Below are 22,487 nucleotides of genomic sequence, written 5' to 3'. Positions count from 1 at the left end.
AAAGAGCTTATGCTCTCGCAATACCTCCGTGGGTGGCGGGCCACCTGGCTGGCTGCAGGGCCTAGGAGTGTGTCGTCCCTCACACTGGAGAAGAGCTGCTGAAGAAGGGAGGTAGGCCCGGCCCATGAGGAGGCACACGGGCTCTTCCAGAGGCAGGGAAGTAGGGCTCACATACACAAATGGGAACACCCGCACTCACCCCAAACAGAAAAGTGATCTCGCAGCATACACTTGACTTCACTCATTTATTTACTTTTCACTACAATCTGCGGATGGGTGGGCCCTCAGCTTGGGAAGGAACTTGGGCAGTTCTGGGAGCTTTGGTAGAGGGAGGAGAGGAAAAAGGGGAAGTGGGGGCTTGGTGCAGGGCAGGCTTCTAAGATGGGGAGGAGGGAGAGACGAAACAAAGGGTCCAGGCCCTTCTTCCACCCCAAACCCAGGCTTCCCAAGCCCAAGCGGAAGGGAAGAGAAACAAGAAGAGATGTCCTTGATAATCTTCTCGCCCTCCCCCCGCCATCCAGCAATAAAATGAGAGAAATCAGGGAAATGCAGCAGGTGGGAGGCGTGCAGTTTTGGTTAAAAAAAAAAAAAAAAAAAAGGCGAGTGACAGATGCACCCAGCTCCCGCGCACCGCGGAGGTCTCCCTCGTCGCGGGTGGGCAGCGGCGCGCAGGGGAGGAGAGCCGCACGCGTGCTCACCCGGCCGGCCACCGGACCCTTCAGCGTCCTCAGCTCTGGCCTTTTCTCTTCCTCCGACGGCTACGCTCCGCCGCTTCAGCGGCCGGGCTGCTGTCTTCGCTGCCGCTGCTGGCGGACGGCCGAAGCACGCGCCTCTGCACACGGTTCTCAGGCTCGGGGACGCGCGGCGCGGCCTGAAGCAGGAACTGGCCGCCGCGGTAGGTGACGCGCACGTCGGTGCGCGGGTACGTGCCGTACATCCGCCGCAGCTCCCGCCGCACCACGTCGGGTAGCTGGAGGCGCGGGCCCAGAGCACGCTCCATGCGGCCCCATCGCAGCTCGAGCTGCAAGCTACTGCCTTCCGGCCACGGCGCGTTGCGCTGGGCGGCCGCCATCCCCTCCGCCGCGCACCCCTGTAGGAATGGCCCCAGGTAGCCGGGCGTGGGGTAAGGCGGGCGCAGGGCCGCGGCGTAGGTCTGCGGGAAGGCCCACGAGGGCGGCGCGGCCGCCAGGGGCGCGCCTTGGCTGTGGAAGCAGTGGTATTCCCGCGGAGCCGGCCACTCGCCCGCGGTCAGGCTCGGAAGCCGGCAGCAGCAGCAGCTGTGGGCGTGGATGAGGGGCAGCAGCAAAGGGCGGGACGGGTAGGAGTAAGTGAGGGGCTGCAGCGGAGGCCAGAAGCCCGCTCCGGGCTCCAGGCAGCTGTACGAGTACATGGTCTGAAGCTCAGGCAGCGGGCATTTATACTGGCTCCTGGTCCACACCTGCGGTGGGAAGTGTGCGTGGATACCCTTTGTTCTAGCTCCACCACCCGTCCCTGGGGCCTGTTAACCCAGGGCTCTAGTTCACAGCAGGAGCCCGTGCACCGCGCATCATGGCTTGGGGGAACTCTTCCTAAGGCGTTCAGCTTCCATCTCACCTGTTGTCCCAGGGCTGGGCCTGAACCCTAGGCACCCAGTAGGCAGTAAGGACCCAAGGCCTTTTCAAACCTTCGGCCGTGAAGTGTTCTTCCAGGTGGTTTCCCACTCAACTTGTCTCCTTCAGCCCGGGGGGAGCTGGTCCCCAGCATTTGGGGAACGAGAGAGGTCCAGAGCAGGCTCCTCTCCATGCCCTGCCTCAGCCACACCTTCTGGTTTCCAGGCAAAGGGAAACACATTCTGTTGGCCAAAAGCCAGCCAGCCAGCCAGCCTGTGCCTACACTGGGTGAGCCTGCTGTTCATACTGGCCTGTCCTAGAGGCCTGTGCTTAGGGATGCCCTCACCCCTACATCCCTGAGGATATCTGCAATCAGTTAGCCCTCTGTTCCCCACATCCCGTCCTCCCAGCTCCTCCAAATGGGTTGAGTTATCCTAACTTGAGTGAAGTTCTTACGTCAGGCACTGAATCAAGTTGATTATGAGCATCTATAAGATTACATCAACCCTAGGAAGGAGGTACTAATATTTTCCCCCATTTAAATAGGAAGCTGCTTGCCTCGGATTTGGGACACAGGAAACATATTCTATGACTAGGAAACACTCCCAGTGATGTAGGCTTATTGGGGTTAAATATATTGCCCAAACTCACACAACTAGTTATGGTAAGGGCAAAATTCAACCCCATGTCTGTCTCAAGACGTAGCTTTATTGCTAATCCATGCTGGGGCTTCTTTCACACTATCTCATAATCCTCGCCTCTAGAACGTTGCATAAGAATTATTTAATTTTTTAAGTTTATTTATTTTGAGGTGGGGAGGGGCAGCGAGAGGGGGAGAGAATCCCAACCAGGCTCTGTGCTGTCAGCACAGAGTCCGACGCAGGGCTCAATCTTATCAGCTAGACCATGAGTGAGACCTGAGCTGATACCAAGAGTCAGACCCTTAACTGACTGAACAACCCACGTGCCCCCCCCCCCCCCCCGCCAAGAACTAATTCTTAATAGCCATGTGAAGAACATGGTGATGCCATTTTCATTTAATAGATAAGGAACTAGAGGCTCAGAGAAGGTGAGAACCTTTCCAAGGTTCACACCATCTAAATAGAGTGGGATTTTGAACCCAGTCCAACTAAGGCCAAGCCCAGAAGCTGCTTGGGTGAAACCAGACTGTTTCATCCAGGCAGCGTGAAACCCTGTCTAAGCTCCAAGCTCCTCTGGCTGCAAGCCACAGCCCTCCACCCTCTCTCTTCTCCAGTGAGGTGGGTGGTAGTTGCTGGATGGTTAAAAACTGATACCCTCTCCCAGATGTGGGCTGTGAGGCCATCATACTTTCCTTCTTCCTCTTCTGTTGACTCAAGCAGCATCAGCAGTAACCCCTACAGGTTGTCCTCTAAGTTCTCAGCATCCCTCAAAGACCAGCTGCCCTCTGGGAAATTCTACACTCACCTGGTGATGTCACACTTTTATATTCCTGAGTGAGCTGCTTTCTCAAGTCTTAACTTGGGCCATTGGCCTAGTGAGGACAGCTATTGGGACCGGGCTGGACTATCTACCTAACACTCCCTATCCCAGAGCTCCAAGAAGGGAGCCTTACCTTCCGTGCACTCTAAGAACTGGTCTCAGAACACAGTGGCCTTTGCTGGGAGAGGCGTCCCACCGCTATGTCCACAGCCTAATCCCTGCAAACCTGTGAATATGTTATGTTGCATGGCAAGGGGGAATTACGGTTGCAGATGGTATTAATGTTAATTAGCTGTCCTTAAAATGAGATTATCCTGGATTATCCAGGTGGATCTAATATAATCACAGGGGTCCTTAAATGTGGAAGAGGGAGGCAGAAGAGTCAGAGTGACGAGGGTGAACCAGCTGTTGCTAGCTTTGAAGATGGAAGAGGGTCGTGAGCTTTTGACCTTTGGAAACTCGAAAAGGCAAGGAAATGGATTCTTCCCTAGAGCCTCCAGAAAGGAACACAGTTCTGCCAACACCTTGATTTTAGTTAATGAGGCAGACTTCTAACCTCCAGAACTGTAAGATAACAAATTTGTATTGTTTTAAACCACTAAGTTTTTAGTAATTTGTTACAGTGTCAATAGGAAATTAATATCCCTCCCCATTCCTATTTACAGCTTTGCCCTCTCCAAATCTCAGTGTTTGAGGAATGTCCAACGCTACCTATAGACTGACCTCACCCCAGCCTGGAGCTCAATGATGGGACCTATGGGACTAGCTCCTTTCTCCACCTGCTCCCACATGGGGATTTGGTCACACCTGGGTGGGAAGTGGGGAAAGTGTGAGACCAAGCCCAAGTTGGAGTTTGGGAGGGTGAGAAGCCTGTGGTTTAACAATTCGTCCCTACACGCTTGCTGAAGACCTCTGCTGGTCTGGAGGTGGTTCAGGCAAAATGTGAAAAATAAGGACCAAACGGAGTTTCTCAACATTCATTCACCCTGACTCCAGTAACAGCTCCTAGGTTTTTGGGGTTCAGTGCCATAATCTACGCAGTAAAGTGGCTCTGGGGGGAGTTGGCTCGATTCTGTCCTTAAAGTTAGGGATGATTTATGGCAAGATCAATTGCACCTGCCATCCCTCTGGCCCTAGGGATTGGTTTAGAGTAGCCAAGTGACTCAGTTTGGTGTCAGTGGGAGCCAGGCCCAGGACTTGTTGTCTTGGGGTGGAGGGAAGTGCTCTCTTTCCCCTGGATGGAAATCTGAAAGTATTGCAGTCTGGGTGGAGAGGTAAGGCTGAGCATGGCGCCACAGAAGTGGAACCAAGGGACAGAGAAATCAGTCCTGATGTCATCATTTGAACCCTGGACTTTAAAGTTACATGAACCGGGGCACCTGGGGGCTCAGTTGGTTAAGCGTCCGACTTCAGCTCAGGTCATGATCTCACAGTTTGTGAGTTCGAGCCGCACATGGAGCTCTGTGCTGACAGCTCAGAGCCTGGAGCCTGCTTCAGATTCTGTGTCTCCCTCTCTCTCTGCCCCTCCCCTGCTCACGCTCTGCCTCTCTCTGTCTCTCAATAATAAATAAACATTAAAAAAAATTTAAAAAAAATCAAGTTACATGAACCAATAAATTCTTTTTTTCCCATTTAGTTTTATTGAGATATAATTTACATACCCCACTGTATAGGTTTAAGGTGTACAGCATAAAGGTTAAACTTATATATATTGTGAAATGGTTACCACATGAAGTTAGTTAATATCCATCAATTTTATAGAGAAGAAACATCTTTTTCCATGTGATGAGAACTCTTAGGATCTACTCTCTTAACAATTTTCAAATATATACCATACAGCGTAACAGCAGTGTTCATTATAATCATGTTGTGCACTACATCCCTAGTATTTAACTGGATTTTGTACCTTGGACTACCTTCATCCAATGCCTCCTCCTTATGCCCCCCCTCCCCAATAAATTCCTTTCTTGCTTAATCTGGTTTGAGTGGAGTCTTATTTTTTCTTTCCCCACATAGCCAGTTGTGTTTCCTTTATATAAATTTAATTACAGAAGACATAATGAAATAGGCTTTTATTTTAATTACAAAGCACCGTCACCTAAGTCCTTTAGAAAAGTAAAAGTTTGGGTTCTCACACTGTGGAGTGGAATCTTCTGATGCTTGCATCAGCAATACACCCTGAGTGTTTTCCCCAGCATTTTATGAAAAATTTCAAAATACAGCGCCCTGAGAGGTTTTTGATCAGCGAACCGCATGCTCAGAGGCTGTCTTGTGGGCAAAGTAGAGGATGGTTTGGTGAGAGAGGCTGGAAGCCAGTTGCGGAGGAGGTTCTCACACTAGCCCAGGAAACTGACACCCAAACAGGAGAACGGGTTGGAAAGAGAGGGGAGGAGATTCACCTAGAGTTGATCCCATATAGTTGCCTGGGTGGAAAGGGTAGAATAGGGGTGGATGCACATGTTTTTGGCTTGGTGGTCTGGGAGAATAATCAAGGCAAGCCAGGAGATTAAAAACAAGAACAAAACAACAACCAAAAAAAAAAACCTAGTGGGTGATTGGAAGTTAAGGCAATGATGCAGTCAGGTGGTTTCATTTGGGGAGCTGTCCTGTCGGCAGTTTTGTATTCGGGCTGGAGATGGGAGGTGGGGTAGTCGTGGAGGGAAAAATAGTAGTTGAAGGACCGGAACAGCTGCTTCCTGGCCCACACCTCACTTTGTCGTCATGGCTGCCAATTTGTTGGGTTCCACTTTTGCTGCCTTTTGAAGGCAGCAATCTTGTTTTTGAAGTCCCTTTTACCCTGGCCTGCAAGTCGGAGAGAATAAATGAAAAGAGTTTTGAAAATGGAAACTTGAGGATCTGCCCTCCACTTTCAGAAAGCCTCGGGGGGAAAAGTGACCCAGGGAAGGGGACCTGAGGAAGAGAGATAGGGCTGAGAACATGATGGACCATAGATCAGAGAAGTCAGAAGCCAAGGGAGGACAGAATTTCCAGGAGAGAGAGTGTTTATATATCTATTTGTCCCACAATTCAAGGACTCTGATAAGACTCAAGAATTCAGGGAGATGCTGTGACTCCCTAGTTGCATCCCTATGTCACCTCCCAGTTAGCTCCGGTTGGCAACCAGGAAGGGAAATCAGAGATAATTACAAGACCCAGTCCCAGTGCTGACACAAGAGAGTAACTGGTTGCATCGTCTATAAATCAGAGGGATGAGAAACCTCAGTGTAACTGTGGGACATTAAGTGCAACATGAGGGCCAAGATTTTCGTATTGGGTCACATTAAGTTCTGGCCCCTTGGCAGCCCTTCCGGTCCCCTGTTTTCCCCACTGGACACCAGGGAGGGCTAAGTGAAGAGTCAGGGTTGCTTTGCAACAAAGACACATGCTGGTCTGAGATAGAAAAGGGAATCCTTTCGGTCAATTTATGGAGGCTCTAGTGTGCCAGACACCATGATGAATGCTGCCTTGTATTCTCAGCCAGGAAAGCACAGATGGGGGTATGGGTTTGGGCTGGGGGAATAATGGTCACCTTCCTTTTGCTCATGAGGGCTTTCTGGAACAGAATGGGTTCCAGAAATTGCTTGGAGAGATGATTTGTGTGGCTTAGGGAATAGATAGGAGGTTTGAAGGGCAGGATTAGGAGGAGGGAAATGAGACAGATTGGTGAGAGGTGGATGCTGGGAGCAAAGTTCATGGGACCCCTGGGGCTCCACAGGAACTGGTTGGACAGACTCTAATCCCTGCACTCCAGGGCTCTTTTGTTGGACCATTTGCTGTCGGTGGGCCCTTTGCCAGGTTGTCAGGCAGGAGGAATTGGACGATTTTCCTGTTGACAACCATCAAGGCTGTTGACAAGCCAAAAGCCTGCAAAACACTAACACTCCCACTTCACATTTAATGCCTACAAAATCCCTATAAGGCATAAACAGAGGCTCACAAAGGTGGGGTCCCTTAAAGAAATGGAGCTAGGGGACTAGCCCCAGGTCCCCCAGAAGCTAAAGGCCAGGCGCATTGCTCCATTGGAAAACAGTAGGTCTGAAGTGTGTGCTGTTTGATTGCCTGGAAACCTAATGAGGCTTATAGGTTTATTGGGAGAAGACATGAGACATCCTCACCAGACTGGACTGAGCAAAACAAAACTTGACTTTAGGGCCTGGGCAGTGGTAGGAAGAGGAAAGACTCATGTTCTGAGAGTCAGGAGAGCTGGGTTCCAGTTGGTCTGGGCCTCTTGCTTGTATGAAAGTCATTGAATCTCTCTAAACCTATTTCCTCATCTGTCAAGTGGGGATATATCACCTATCTGCCAGGGATGTGAGGACTCAACAGCATAATGCGTGTAGAGGGCTTAACACAGTATAGGGCACATAGTGAGAGCTCAGTTACACCTTATATTTATCATTACTATCAAAAAAAAAATTTTTTTTTTAAGTTATCTATTTTGAGACCGAACGAGAGAAAGCACAAGTAGGGCAGGAACAGAGACAGAAGGAGAGAGAGACATCTCAAGCAGGGTCCACGCTGTGGAGCGCAGAGCCTGTCCTGGGGCCACGAACAAGGAGACCATGACCTGAGCCGAAATCAAGAGTAGAACCCAACCAACCGAGCAACCCAGGCGCCCTTATCATTACTATTTTTAATACGAAATAGTTGGGCTGTAAGGTTGCTCTCTCCGGGCCTGGCATCTGTGGCCTGAGCCCCGGTGCCCATACATTAAGCTGGGACCGTCTACTCCTGAGGGGCTCACAATCCAGCGTCAGGAAGTCCCAGGTCGTGCCACTGCCATCTCTTCACCTGCCTAGCTGTGCGTCTAGGCAGATCACAAGGCCTGTAGGAAGGTGCTGTGCTCTCCATTCTGTGAATTAATACTAAGGAAGGACGGGGGAGAGAAGGGGGAGCGCTCAGAAAAGCCTTATTGATTTGAACTGAAATTGGCTTTAAGCTTTCACAGAGTTGAAAGAGAAGGGGTGAAGCGTCAGGAACCCAGGCCAACTGCTCTTCTGGCCAGCGTCCACGTTTCTTTTCGGTCCCTAAGGGTAAGCGCCCGTGACAATATGGCGGCGGCAGCCTCGGGCGCGGGCACCTGCCGGGGCGCGGTCCCGGGAGCCGCACGGAGCCAATCGCCGGGCGGGGGCGGAGGGAGAGGCTGGGGAAGCCTCCGGCGGGGAATGCGCAGGCGCACTGGCTCGCACCTGGCTCCAGGCAGCCGCAGGATTAGGCTTCGCCTGCCACGATTGCGGTGAGGGGCTCTCCCGTGGCCCGGGCGCGGGGGCAGGAGCGGGCCGGACTGGGGGCCGGTTACACACAAAGAACGGACCCGAGGGGGACAGGAATGCTCTCTGCTCTGGGAGTCCTGGGAGCTGTCTGCGGGGGTCCCTGAAGTGATGAGGTTGTGGGATGGGAGAGCCCCCGGGTCAGGGTGGGAGAAGCTTGGGCTCAAGGGGGTGAGGGTGGCATCTTTGCAGAAGGGCCCCCCCGGGGCGGGGGGGAGCTGAGGTCGCGGGATGCATCAGGCTTGGGATCCATTTCATTAACATAATGGCCCTTAACCTTGCTTCCATAGTAGAACCACTTGGGGAGCTTTAAAAGAACACTGATGCTGGGCCCCATCCCTGGAAATTCCGATTAAATTGGTCAGGAGTGAGGCCTGGACCTCGATATTAAGCAGCTCCTCAGGTGATTTTAATGTACAGATGGGCTGGAGAACCACATGTTTCAGCGGCAGCATGCCAGCTGTTGAGTAAAGAGCTTCTGGGTAGCCCAGACTACTCAGGGCTTGGTGGGGACAGGTGGTCCTAGGGTGAAGTCGCTGACCATCCAGTGCTGCTGTAGTTACTTGTTGGGGAGGGAGAGGAGGAAGGTCCCTCCCCCAGTAAGTAGAAAGTTCATTTCCAGAGTGAGGAGAATAGGCCCATGAGTATTTGGAATGGAGGGTGTCCCCCCCACCCCCAGGGGAGGTCCTCCTGCCAGGCCTGGACCCTGCTCTGAGAAGACTGGGCAAGGAGGCAAGGTGGTTGTGAAACAGAAAATGCAGCAGATAATTCAGAGGTCAGCTGCTTGTTGAGAAAAGGACACCTAATATTTGCACAGGGAATTACACCTTTCAATTTCATTTGATACCCTGAGGACAGGTAGAGAATGGAATTGTTTTCTCCTGCTTCACAGATGTAGGAATAAACTCAGGTAGTTAGTAGTGATAATGTTCAAACTTGACTCAGGGCTCCTAACTCTAAATTATGCTTGTCAGTGGCCTTTTCCCTCTGCATTAAACTGCTTTGCCTACAGTCAGTAGGCCTTTTGGAGGGAATCAACACCCATCCTCCCCACGCCCCTCACTCTAGGGTCCCAGTCTGGCATTCTTGGTTTCCTCCACAAAATCCACCAGCCCCCTACCCACTATAGGCCTGATAAAGTTTCAGAAATCAGGGAGATGCTACGATTTCCGCCTTTCTAGTTCTTTCTCTCCAGAGGCCCGATGGGTCAAGAGGGGAGAGTTTTTATGCTATGGGATTCCTTCCAAACGGATCTGGTTCTGTCACCTAACCCCCCCCCCCTCGTGTCCCCCACCCCATTGTCCTCAGGATAGAATCTTGTGTGTAGTCTGCAAAACCCTTCCTGATCTGGTGTCTTTCTTCTGCCTGCTTGCTCTGAGCTCCCTTTCCATATTGTATCTGCTTTCTTAACACATGGTACGAGATGAATAAATGTTACTTTTTGTTATCCCTATTCCTCTTTGTGCACCAGTTGCCTTGCTGTACATGTTTTATTCAGCAGGGTACATCACAGCTCCCCAGGTTGCCTTTTTCTGACTCCCACAGCCAGGCAGAGCTGAGGGGTACAGTGGGATTTGGGAGTGGCACTCCTATGGCTGCTACTCTTCCCTAGTGCTGGGGATGCCCATATCAGCCTGTTTGGGGCAAATTGACCTAGCAGGTATTAATTGAGTACCTGCTGTGTGGTGAAGAAGCCTGGTGGGGGCAGGGAGTAGAAAACGGGTCTGACCTGGCCCTGCTCTTAAGGAGCTTAGGTACTGGAGGAGGGCACAGGAGGTATTTGGAGCCTGATGAAGAAGCCAAGGGACCTGAAAAGGGAGAGAACACGTGAGTAGGTGTACTCAGGAAGGCCATGTCACTGAACTAGGCCTTGAATCAGCAGAGTTTCATAAGATGGTGGTGGGGTTGGGCACAGTGACTTGAGAAATGCTGAGATTTTCTAGTCAAAAACACCTGTTGTGAATCTTTGCTCCAGCACCTAATAGCTTTGTGATTTGGGGCCAGTTATTTAACCTTCAGAGCCTTGGTTTCTTCACTTAGGAGATGGGAATCGTAACAAGAGTTGTAAGGATTCTTGATGATGGATGTAAAAGCCAGGCATACCCAGATGCCTGAGCAATGATATGTAGTTACATCTTGGGTATTTTAGGTGGAAGCAACAGCATGAACAAAGGTGCGGAGGTGGCATTTAAAAGATGAATTTGAGGGATGGCAGCAAGAGGCATCAGTGCTGGGTGCTAGAAAGACCAAGAAACCAGACAGCAGAGATATGAAAAAGAGTAACAGTAGCTACTATTTATTGAGGAACTTGTATGTGCCAGGTTCTGTGCTTGGTGCGTTTTTGCATTTCAGCCCCTCAGCAATCCGAGAGGCTGGCATTATCATCCCACCTTTATAGATTAGGAGACCGGGCACTAGGGAGAAGAGGCTGGCTCAAAGCCACATAACTGGCACCATTACCAGCAGGGGGCGGGGGGAGGGGGTAGGCTCTGGGGGCCTCCAACAGGCTCTCCTGCCAGGTGCCAAGGTAGGGGTGGAGTTGGTTACAGGATATTTCCCCTGGGTTATGCACCTGAGCTGGTGTGGGTTCCAAGCTGTTCCTCCCCTGGAGAGGCTGAGCTCTTGTTCTCTGCTGGGGCGTATTGAGGGTGGGAAGGGTGAGTAGGAGAAGGTGTTTCCTGGGGGAGGAGCAGAATCCGGAAGAGAAACTGCTGGAGGGACCCTGGACACTCCTTCCCCAGCTCCTCTCCCAGGCAGAGGCTTATCTGGACAGGTTGTTTTGCCTCCGGCTTTGGCCTGTGGCGCAGGTTTGTGTCTGGCACTCCTGAATTTTGCATGCATTCCTGCTACTTGTGGACTCTCTTTTTCTTAACCTTTTTTTTTTTTTTAAGTTTATTTATTTTGAGAGAGAGAGAGAATGAGAGAATGAATCCCAGCAGGACAAGGGGCTCTACCTTACGAACCATGAGATCATAACCTGACCCGAACTCGATTCGGGCACTTAACCCACTGAGCCACCCAGGTGCCCCTAGATTCTCTCTTTTGATTTACCCTTGTGTGCCCTGTCTTTTCTCTCAAATTGCCTTACCATGAGAAGGGACTGGATTACCAGGATATTCCCCTGCTCCTACTCCGATCTTTTATGAGTGAGCCCAAGAAAAAGCCAGTTTCTAAACATCTTCCATGTAACAGTGCTCTGGGCTTCTGGACATTAGTTTAATCCTTCCTGCATTCCTTTAAAGGATGGGTATTATGGGACACTTGGGTGGCTCAGTTGGTTTAGTGTCTGACTTCAGCTCAGGTCATGATCTCACGGTTCGTGGGTTGGAGCCCCACGTCAGGCTCTGTGCTGACAGCTCAGAGCCTGGGGCCTGCTTTGCATTCTGTGTCTCCCTCTCTCTCTGCCCCTCCCCTGCTCGTGCTCTGTCTCTGTCTCTCTCAAAAATGAAAAAAAATGTTTAAAAAAAAAAAAAAGGATGGGTATTATTATTCACATCCTACACACGAGGAAACCTAGGCTCAGACAGGTTAAGTGACTTGCCTGAGGTTACATTCTTAGTAGGAAGTGCATTTGGGATTTAAACTCTGCCTCTTCTGATGGCAAAAGTCACACCCTTCCCTCCCACTTCAACCCCCTCTGAGGTTTTCTTCTGCCATTTCAGCAGGAAGCCAGCTGGTGGAGGCTGGGGACTTGCCTGCAAGGTTTACCTTCTAGCAACCAGGGCAGGTCACTGGACATCTGGGTAGGGGCCTGGGAGCCTTCACTCCCTTTGGACAAAGGCTTTGGAGGTGAGGTGAGGTGGGGTGGGGTGTGTGTGGGGGCAAGGGGTTCTGAAAGGCCCTGGGGAATCAGAGAAAGTGACCTGGGTTAAGGATAGCAACAGAGGTGTAAGTTGTGCTTCACAGCCCCAAAACCACCTTTAGATAATAGTCCATCCTTGGGGCACCTGGGTGGCCCAGTTGGTTGAGCGTCTGACTCTTGATCTCAGCTCAGGTCTTGATCTCAGGGTCGGAAGTTCAAGCCCTTTGTTGAGCTCCGCGCTGGGCATGAAGCCTACTTAAACACTCACCCCATCCTTGTGTGGTGGGTTTGGAAGGTCTGAGAGGCTCAATAGCAGTAATGTCTGAAGTTTGAGTGTTCACCACACTTATGTGCTAAGGGCTTTAGAATAATTTCCCCTAGACTGCTAACAATAGTCGGCCCCACATTGGACATGAAGAAAGTCAGAGAGAGGTTAAGCAAATCGCTCCATGTCACACAGGAAGTAAATGGTAGAGTCAGGACTTACAAGACCCTCAACTGTGTTTTCTTTCTGCTATGTTCCTTAGAAAGTGCCAGGGAGACTTTTAGGGTGATGGATATGTTCATGATGTCAATTGTGGCAGTGGTTTCACAGGTGTAAACAGTTTAAACTGATCACACTGCACACTTTGAATATATGCAGATCATTGTGTATCAATTATACCTCAATAAAACTGTGGGGGGAAAAATATTTCCTAACAAATGTTTCTTCAGGGGCTCAAGAGCCCCAGAGAAAGGCTACCTGGCCATCTTCTGGCTTTGATGCCAAAGTAGGATCACTGTAGCTCAGGAGACATTCTCACAGACGTGGCTGGTTTTAGGTTGTTCCATCTGCTTTTCCTTCCCTCATTCCCCACCACTAGGCAAAGACGAGCGCCAGGTTGGATCTCTTGAATGAACTGCCCTCATTTTCCAATGAGCCTGAGAGATCCCTCTGGGATTCCTTACTTATTCTCCCCTCAGGGCCTGTTTCTCTACCAGAGAGTGGTGGAGTCCAGCCCTCTGAGGGAGAGGGCGGGCAAAGAAGCAGGCCCTACTCTTGGAAACCCACAGGTTGGAGCCGAGGCAGTCAGGAGAGTCTCGGCAGGAGACATCCGTGAGGGGCTGGAGAAAGTCTGGATATGGTGTGGTCTCTTGAAGGATGGGAGATGGGAGGCCACTTCTGGCAGGAGTACCACCAAGGACAAAGGCCTGGCCAGAGGAGAGGGTGACTTGGAGACTCTGGGAGGCAGGAAGAAGCCAGACTGCAGAGGCTCTGGAAGGGTGGACATGGAGGGGGAGCCATAGTGGGTCATGGGGCAAGGACAGGTCCTGGGGGTCACTACTGTTGGACTGGGGCTGAAATTGGCTCTCTAGGGCCCGACCATGATGGGAAGCTTCCCATGATGGGAAGCTATGTGTGTGTGTGCGCACATCAATGTGCCTGAGTTTAGGCTTGGGTCACAAGGGCTCTAAGAGGAATAGTCCTTGAGAGTATGTGTAAATTTCAGAGGGCTGCAGTAACAGATTACTGCAAACTGGGTGGCTTAAAATTTATTCTCTCACAGTCTGAATCAACTCTGGTTGGTTGTGCTCCCTCCAGAGGCTCTAGGGAAGAATCCTCCCTTGCTTCTTCCCTAGCTCCTGGTGGTTGCCTGCTGCCCTTGGCGTTCCTTGGCTTGTGTCTGTATCACTCCAATTTCTACCTGTCTTTACATGGCCATCTTCTTTCTGTGTGTGTCTGTCTCTGTGTCCAAATTTCCCTCTCCTTGTAAGGATACCCATCACTGGATTAGAGCCCACCGAATTCATTATGATCTCAACTTGGTTACATCTGCATAGATCCTGTTTCCAAATAAAGTCACACAGGTACCGGGGGTTAGGGCTTGAACATATCTTTTGGGGGGACATTGATTTAACTTGCAACAGGGAGTTAGAAGGAAGTCCTCATAGCTTCCCTTTGGGGGGTCAGACAAACACACACGGGTTATTCTGAAAAGAGAACAGCAGCTTTGAATCTAAAAAAAGAGACAGCCAGACTTAATGCCTCGCTGCTTAAAGTGTGGTCATGGCCCAGTAGCCCAACGCCACCTGGGTGCCCTTTAGAAATACAGAATCTCAGATTCCTCCCCAGACCTCCTGAGTCAAAAATCTACATTTTGAAGTACCCAGGTGACTTGAAAGTATGTTCCAGTTTGAGAAGTCCTGCTCCAATAAAAATCTGATTTATTTCCTTCCCACTCATGGCCAGTCTTGCCTTCCCGCCTCTGTGTACAAGTCAGCCTGGTTGGAAGACAAGAACCCACACTGTGCTTTATTCTCTCTTTTCATGTAACATGTTCTTGAATTTCTCTCCTACGTGTCAAGGTGGCCCACATGCTTGCCTTTTCTGGAGAGCATTGGCCTTGCTGAGCCAGTCTCTTTGTTGCATCTTGGGCTGTGTCCAACTTTTTGCTGTGTATTACTGTTGCTGCCATGAACATCTTTGTACGTATTCCTTTGGGCCTAGTTCCTTGAAGTGGAATTTCCAGAATCAAAGTGCATGAGTAGGTGTGGACTCTTGCCACATCTTATCATTCTTCTATACCTACAGAACCTGACATCGTAGCAACTTTCTCTATTCTACCCAACAGTGTATAGGAACCTGATTTGAAAGGTCAAGTGGCAGAAAAGGGTTTGGAACCAGACAGGTCAGGGGTCAAATCTCCCACTTTTCTGCTGTCTGACATTGGGCAAATTACTTAACATATCTGAGCTTGGGGGTGCTTTCCAATAACATCATAATTGTGCTATAATTTTTGTATTGTCGGGATTTTATAAGGATAATCATGATACCACCACTATCCATTATTGAACGCTTTCTGTGAGTTACCTCACTTGACCCTTACCCTCCACTGCAGAGTGGACATAATCATCCCCTTTGCCCTTTTACAGAAAAGGAAACTGAGGCTTAGGTCAAGTAGCTTGCCTGAGGTTACAGGGACGTTGTGTGCCCAGGCCCACAGTCATCACATCCAGATTGTGAAGGTGTGTGTGATAAGATAGTGTGGATGAAAGAAGATACTGAGCACACTCCCCTAGCATGTGACCTGGCTCAGCACTTCTTTTCCCACGACTTTATCAGTCTTCTTGGGTTACTCTCAGTGGTATCCAGCCCAGCACTGTTTCAGCTGTACAGTCATTGATGTCAGTGATGATTCCCCAGCTTGGTTTGATGTACAAACTTTCTCCCAGTGGAAATGAGTTTTTAAGTGACTCAGAGGTCTGGGGTTGGGAACAGAGCTGGCTCTGATCCCTGCAGCTAACGGGCTCCTTCTTCCCCAGGGACAAGAATGGCTAGACTGCCCTTGGCTGTGAGCACTCCTCAGTGCTCCTGGGGCTGAGGCTGAGCTGGCAGCCATGGGGCTGGGCAGGCTCCAGGCTTGGATGCTGGGCCTGCCCACGGCTGTGGTCTATGGCTCCCTGGCCCTCTTCATCTCCGTCCTGCACAACGTGTTCCTGCTTTACTATGTGGACACCTTTGTCTCGGTGTACAAGATCAACAAAACTGCCTTCTGGGTTGGAGAGGTAGGCCAGCACTGGGTGGGAGCCAGGCGGATTGCAAGGCTGGGTCCCACCCAGTCTGGAGCTTGGGGCTGGCCAGGTTGCCCACCTCAATTCAGCAAGAAAAGCTGGAGCTGGAGCTTTAATAAATGTTCATTTATCAGCTGGATAAATTCACCCTGGATGGGTGGGAGTTTGATGGGGGGCGGTGGCTGGTAGAGTGGGTTTTAGCAGAAGGACTGACCTGAGCAGAGGTTTGCAGGCAGGAAAGCTGTGCTCATCTTGAGGGGTGGCGAGCAGGCTGGGTGGGGAAACCTCCGGAGAGGAGGTTGCCTGGAGCCCACCTGCCCCATCTCCTCTCTGCCCACAGACGGTGTTTCTCCTCTGGAACAGCCTCAACGACCCCCTCTTCGGTTGGCTGAGTGACCGTCAGTTCCTCAGCTCCCAGCCCCGGTTTGTGTCCTGTGGGTGGGTCACAACGGGTCCTGTCCCATCCCACTCCTCCCCAGGGGGTGTCTGTGTTTGGGGTGGGGAGAGAAAAAGGAAACCATTTTCAGCTTTTGACCAGGCCCCCTCCCTTCCCAAGGTCAGTCAGGCTCTGGCCATGTGGGAGAATGGCCTTGACAAACTGTTGCCTTGCTCACGTGGGAAGAGATTTACCTCAGCTTGCCTTGTCAGGTCCTTAGAACTGGGAGCTGTACAGCAAACACTCTCTGTTGCTTCTGGCAGATTCCTTTACCCCATCCTGCTTGGGCCCACCACTGCCCCCAACCCTGAGAAATAGGTGTCCCACCACCCTTTGGCCATCAGCCCTGGCAGGCTTGGCAAGGGACCAGACAAGAGAGTGTACCCCCTGGAGAGTTGTGCTTCCTAAATCAGAGGCTGAGGACTCAGGGCTCAGTGGGACCACCCTGGTGTGAGTTCCATACTCTGGGCCTCTGTCCTTCCTCTGGGGCCTGGGCAGGGGGGGGAACTGGGGCTCATCAAGTTTGTAAAAGCATCTCCCAACTTTCCTCCTCTCTCTGGCAGGTCGGGTGCCGGGCTCTCCTCCAGGGCCGTGGTGCTGGCACGGGTGCGGGCCCTGGGCTGGCACGGGCCGCTGCTGGCATTGTCGTTCCTGGCATTCTGGGTGCCCTGGGCCCCAGCTGGCCTGCAGTTCTTGCTGTGCCTGTGCCTCTATGATGGTTTCCTGACTCTCGTGGACCTGCACCATCATGCCTTGCTGGCTGACCTGGCCCTCTCTGCCCATGACCGTACCCACCTCAACTTCTACTGCTCCCTCTTCAGTGCAGCTGGCTCCCTCTCCGTCTTTGCCTCCTATGCCTTCTGGAACAAGGAAGACTTCTCTTCCTTCCGCACCTTCTGCGTGGCACTGGCCACTGGCTCTGGGCTGGGCTTTGTGGGGGCCACACGGCTGCTTAGGAGGCGGGTTGAGGCAGCCGGTAGGGAGCCGGAGTGCCCAGCCCTGGCTGTAGATGGCGGGTGAGTGGCCTGGCCCAGCTCTTCTGGTTCCCACCAACACTTCTGAGTGTGATTTCAACGCTGAGTCCCCTGGCTGATGGGTGGCTGGCCTGGGGTGGCAGATGGCTCTGGCCCAGCATTAGGCCATCGGTGACTCCCCTCTGCCCTGTAGCCTGTGTGGAGAGGAGCTGCTTGTGGGCTGCAAGGAAGCAGGCAGCATCACTTTGGGCCAGTACCTCCAGCAGCTGGCACGCCACCGGAACTTCCTGTGGTTCGTGGGCATGGACCTGGTGCAGGTATGGGAACAGGCCCCCGCCCGACGGGTAGGCCGCGCTCCACTCGAGGGAACAGGCTCCTCAAAAGCTGGGAAAGCAGTTCTGGGCCTCGTGTGAGGACTGCTGGGCAATTTGATAGTGGATACACAGGTCGGATAGTTAGGAGGCCTGGATTCCAGCGCCCTCAGAGCTTCTAACTCCCTGTGTGATCTTGGGAAGGTCTGTCGGGGCAGACCTGGGTGTCCTCACCTGCACAGTGAGGATATGAAAAAGGGGTGCCCTTTTGGGAACTCTGTGACAGTCTTTTTAAAACACTAAGTGCCATAGCTAAAACACATGCAGTGCAGAGGCTAGCCCAGGCTAGACATAGATGGTGTTTATACTGTCAAGCTTGTTTTACTCAAGTATTTGAAACTAAAGAGTAAAAAAATCTTAATCATTCCGTGGACCATCTTATCATTCCTTCTACCTTTTAGCAAAATGAGGTAAGCAATAGGAATTTGGTTTGGGGTTTTATTCTGGCATGCTCCTGGTGGAGGGATATGAGGATAGAGCCTGCTGGTGCCCTTGCTGCCCAGCCCTGCGGCCCAGCGGCCACCTCACTGCCCCTGTCGGCTTGCAGGTGTTTCACTGCCACTTCAACAGCAACTTCTTCCCCCTCTTCCTGGAGCATCTGTTGTCGGACCACATCTCCCTGTCCACGGGCTCCTTCCTGTTGGGTGAGTGGGCGCCTCGTGCAGGCTGGAGGAACTGAAGCTTGCACCCCAGGACCCCTCCCCCAGCTGCAGACACAACTCCCTCCTGCGCTCGGGCCTGGCTGGCAGGGAGCAGAGGGGGCAGAGGCCGCTGTGGGGTTGCATGTCCAGCCCCCACCCGGCCCTGTTTGCCGGGGGGTGGCGGGGGGGGGGCTGTTGCGGATGTGAGTAGGGTAGGGCTGCTCTCTTGGTGCCCCCCGCAGTAGCTATTTAACAGCTAGGTTTACAGGCTGAGGGGCTTGGGTGTGCTTCTTGACTCTGCTTATTCGCTGTGTGGCCTTGGGTATGTTTTATTTAAACTCTTGGGGCCTCCATTTGTCACCTGTAAAGTAGGAATAATATAGTACTTACCCTAAAGAGTTGTAGGGATTAAAGAAAAGGATGTGAAGCTCTTCGCACAGAGCCTGGCACGTCGTCAGTGTTCAATCAATGCCAACTCTGATTCTGATCGTTAAGATGTGGATAATTAAAAACAATTTTTTTAATGTTTACTTTTGAGAGAAAGAGAAAACTCGAGCAGGGGAGGGGGCCGAGAGAAAGGAAGACAGAATCCGAAGCAGGCTCTGTGCTGTCCGTGCAAAGCCCGATACAGGGCTCAAATCCATGAACTGTGAGATTATGACCCCAGCCAAAGTTGGTTGCTCAAATGACTGAGCCCTCCTCCTCCCCCCCCCCCGCCCGGGGCACCCCAAGATGTGGGTAATTGTGGAAGCTATGGCAGTGGCCCCTGACAAAGCCGCACCCTTTCTGCCCAGGCATCTCCTATGTCGCTCCCCACCTCAACAACCTCTACTTCCTGCCCTTGTGCCGGCGTTGGGGTGTCTACGCCGTGGTGCGGGGGCTCTTCCTGCTCAAGCTGGGCCTGAGCCTGCTCATGCTGTTGGCTGGCCCTGACCGCCCCGGCCTGCTCTGCCTCTTCATTGCCAGGTACGCGCTGCCCTCCCTCACCCCCACGCCTCTGTTCCACCCCTTCATTCTCGCCCCCTCTCTCCGCTGGCAGTAACCGTGTTTTCACTGAGGGCACCTGTAAGCTGTTGACTCTGGTGGTCACTGACCTGGTGGACGAGGACCTGGTGTTGAACCACCGTAAGCAGGCGGCCTCAGCTCTTCTCTTTGGCATGGTGGCCCTGGTGACCAAGCCAGGCCAGACCTTCGCCCCGCTGCTGGGCACCTGGCTGCTCTGCTTCTATACAGGTGAGGGCCCTGGGAGCTGGCACAGGGGCTCTTGAGGCTCCAGGGGTCAAAGCTTACCTGGCACACCAGCAGACAAACTGGGTCCAGTAAGGGAGAGAGAATGGCAGTTGGCCGACAGAAGCTGTGCCTGGGCCACTCCTCCTCGGCCTCTCCCTACGTGGGTAGAGGAACTGAGTCTCCAATCTTCCAGTCTTTCAATAGTTCGTTCGTTCGTTCGTCCATTCATTCATTCATTCATTCAACAAATGTGTATTGAATACTTTCTCTGCCAAGAGTTGCTCCAGGTCCTCTAGGGAAATAACAGTGGCCTTGCCATCATGGAACTTTTATTCTAGTCAGGGGGGAGGGATGGGGTTGGCAGGCAACAGCCAAAGGAGAAGACAGCAGGTAGTGGTAAAAGCAATGGTACAATGGACAGTGGGACTGAGAAGCTACTTTAGTGTGGTCCAGGAAGGCCTCTCTGAGATGACACCTAGGATGTGGACTGAAGAGCAAGGATTTGGTCTTGAAAGATCTCAGTGAATCCCAGACAGAAGGGGAGGCAAGTGCAAAGGCCCAAGGTATCAGGGGTGGTTAGGAGACAAGGCTGGGAAAGTAGAGGGCTCTGTAAATCAGGACAGGGTTTGGACTTTATTCTCGTTGTGAAGAGATTCTATTTGCCACGGTTTTAAGCAGGGGAGTGACGTGGTCTGATCTATGTTTTTTCAACTTCACCTTGACTGCTGTGTGGGGAGTGGGTTGTGGGGAGGCTGTGGCAGAGGCGATGGAAGCTTGGAGCAAGCGGTGCCAAGGGGGCCGGAAGAAAGTGTCCCGGTACCGGATGTGTTTTGGAATTGGGGGGAAGTGAAGGATTGGCTTTTGGGGAGTGGTGAGGTTTACTGAGGAACCCAGGAAGACTGAGGTTTTGGGTAGACAGTGGTACCAGACACCGAGAAGGGAAGAGCAGAGGCGAAGCAAGTTTGGGGAGAAATTGAGCTGCGGTTTAGACGTACACGTGTGTTGTTTGAGATGTGGCGCTGTGCTGTGGACTTTGGAGGAGACCAGGGCTGACCTTGTTCTTTCTGCATGCTCTCTTGTCCTAGGTCACGATCTCTTCCAGCAGCCCCCGCTGGCCCCCATGGGGAGTGCTCAGCCATGGCCAGAGCCCCCGGCCCCGCCCCCGGCGCAGGCCCCGACGCTCCGCCAGGGCTGCTTCTACCTGTTGGTGCTGGTGCCCATCACCTGTGCTGTGCTGCAGCTGTTCACTTGGTCCCAGTTCACACTGCACGGGAGACGCCTGCACATGGTCAAAGCCCAGCGCCAGAACCTATCACGGGCCCAAACCCTGGAGGTTAAGATGGTGTGACAGGCAGGCACAGCAAGGCCATCCTGCTGATGACACCGTCTGCCACCCTGGTCAGGAGCCACTTTTGCCAGCCCCCCATCTGCCGCTGTGCCTTTATTGGGGCACAGCCTGGAGGACAGATAGCAGAGTGGGAGTTTCTGAGGCTGAGCCGGGAGCGTCACTGGGGTCTAAGTTCCTGCTTGGCTGTCTGACCCAGCTTGGGCAAGGGCTGGGCTGTATGTGCTCAGGGACCTCTTCCCCCTTTGGGGCTGGAGGAAGAAGAGAACCAAGAAGGGATAGGGCCGCCCTGTGGTCACACGGGGTTGCTGCATGGGCAGCATGGGGGCCTATCCCACTACCTGGCTGGGGCCGGTGCTTTGTGCGGTCTCAGAAGCCACTTTCACCCACTCAGGGGAAGCTGTGAGTCCCACTGCCCCCTCCCTCCACCTTTCCAGTGGTTTCTCTGAGCTGTCTGCTTCAGCTGTGCCTGAAGGAGTGTGCCCTAGCTGCTGCAGGGCTTCCCCACCCCCACCTGGCCTCTAAAAGAGGCTCATTTCATCGCAGACTGATTAAAGTCAGTCATTTCTATTCCCATTCTTGAGGTGTGTGCTGTGTGTGGGAGCAGTGGGTTGGTGGGGCTGGGGAACAGGATTCCTCACTTAATAGGAAAAGTACCCTGAGAACGTTCTTCTGCCGATGAGTTGGTGGTGGTGATGGGGGAGGGCACCCTCATCAGATTTTTCACTGAGGGAGCAGGAAAAGCATGCAGACTGGTATCTGCGTGGGTATTTGGGAGCAAAATGACTTGGAGGCCTGTGGTCATGTCCCGGTGCCTTTCCTCTACACCACTGCCAGACACGGTGAGCAAGAGCAGCTGCTTCCAAGACTGAGGTCCCCAACCCTGGAGTCACTGGGAGCTCTCAAAAATGCTGAGGTCTTGAGTTCTGTTCCTCCAGATTCGGATTTCATGGATCTGGGGTATGGCCTGAGCACTGGGGTTTTGGAAAGCTCTGTGATTTTACTGGGCACCTGTGACTAATGCCCCTGTGCTCTAGGCCAGTGTTTGTCAACCTAGAGATACTTGGAGCCAGATAGTTCTTTGTTATGGATATTTATAACAGCATCCCTGGCCTCTCCTAGATGCCAGTAGCATCTCACTACCAGTTGTGACAACCAGATGTCTCCAGACATCACCAAATGTGTCCCACAGGCAAAATTGGCTTGATTGGGAACTACTTACTGCTCAAGGCCAATGGTTTTTGAAGGTCTATACAGTGGTTAAAGATTTTGGCTCTAGGGCTGTATTGCCTGGGTTCATATCCTAGCTAATAAAGAGCAGAGCTCTGGGAAATTACATAATCTTTCTGTGGCTCTATTTCCCCACCTGCAAGGTGGATAATAAAAATACCTACACACTTACACACTTTGTAGGGTTGTTGGATCAAATACGTTAGTGTTTGTAAAATGCCTGGCAATCCCTGCCACCCGCCCCCCCCCCCAAGTATACAGGTTTCAAATGGAGAACTGATTAGTCAGAATATCTGAGTGTAGGCCCCAGGAACTATATTTTAATAAGTTCCTGAGCTTCTCATCCATGTGGAAGCTTTGAGAGCCTCTGACTTCAGGGATGTCAATAGCTGCTCCCCTCATCCGAGGTGGTCTCACTCATGGGTTTTTGTGTATGTGCAGGGCTGGGACCCTCAGTTCCTGGGTTTTTGGCATGAACACCATCTTCTCTGTATCCACTTGACAGGCCGGGACTTGGGCTGAGAGCTAGATGAGTCTTGCTGGTACGAGAGTGCCCTCTAGAGGACAGATGAAGCCCAATCACTGC

General features: G+C 52.1%; 2 protein-coding genes across 3 annotated transcripts; one reads left to right on the top strand and one right to left on the bottom strand.

Annotated features, from left to right (window-relative positions):
• Positions 1-226: 226 nt before the first annotated feature.
• CD2H10orf95 (chromosome D2 C10orf95 homolog) lies at positions 227-1,348 on the bottom strand (the record flags this gene model as incomplete). The annotated part of the gene is made up of 1 exon (XM_030334215.1): positions 227-1,348. A coding segment is annotated over one exon (621 nt), but the record flags the coding sequence as incomplete, so codon positions are not given.
• A 6,876-nt stretch (positions 1,349-8,224) lies between these two features.
• Positions 8,225-22,101, top strand: MFSD13A (major facilitator superfamily domain containing 13A). 2 transcript variants are annotated; one of them, XM_030334591.1, is made up of 9 exons: positions 8,225-8,286; positions 15,426-15,668; positions 16,015-16,097; positions 16,674-17,126; positions 17,278-17,401; positions 18,003-18,099; positions 18,891-19,062; positions 19,136-19,329; positions 20,412-22,101. In XM_030334591.1, the coding sequence occupies exons 2-9, from the start codon at positions 15,501-15,503 to the stop codon at positions 20,672-20,674; spliced, it is 1,554 nt and encodes a 517-aa protein (XP_030190451.1). In that variant the 5' UTR covers positions 8,225-8,286; positions 15,426-15,500; the 3' UTR covers positions 20,675-22,101. The 2 variants fall into 2 exon arrangements, with proteins under 2 accessions (XP_030190451.1, XP_030190452.1); XM_030334592.1 differs by lacking the exon at positions 8,225-8,286 and adding an exon at positions 11,819-12,109.
• Positions 22,102-22,487: the final 386 nt, after the last annotated feature.

This window comes from Lynx canadensis, chromosome D2 (genome assembly GCF_007474595.2).
Source record: "Lynx canadensis isolate LIC74 chromosome D2, mLynCan4.pri.v2, whole genome shotgun sequence".
NCBI classification, from domain to species: Eukaryota; Metazoa; Chordata; class Mammalia; order Carnivora; family Felidae; genus Lynx; species Lynx canadensis.
Note: the sequence above shows the minus strand (reverse complement) of the source record. Positions and strands in the feature narration are given on the sequence as shown.

Coding starts and splice junctions, on each gene's coding strand:
- MFSD13A (XM_030334591.1), top strand. CDS start 15,501: ATGGGGCTGGGCAGGCTCCAGGCTTGGATGCTGGGCCTGCCCACGGCT. Junction 17,127..17,277: donor GCCCTGGCTGTAGATGGCGG/GTGAGTGGCCTG, acceptor TCTGCCCTGTAG/CCTGTGTGGAGAGGAGCTGC. Junction 18,100..18,890: donor CACGGGCTCCTTCCTGTTGG/GTGAGTGGGCGC, acceptor CTTTCTGCCCAG/GCATCTCCTATGTCGCTCCC.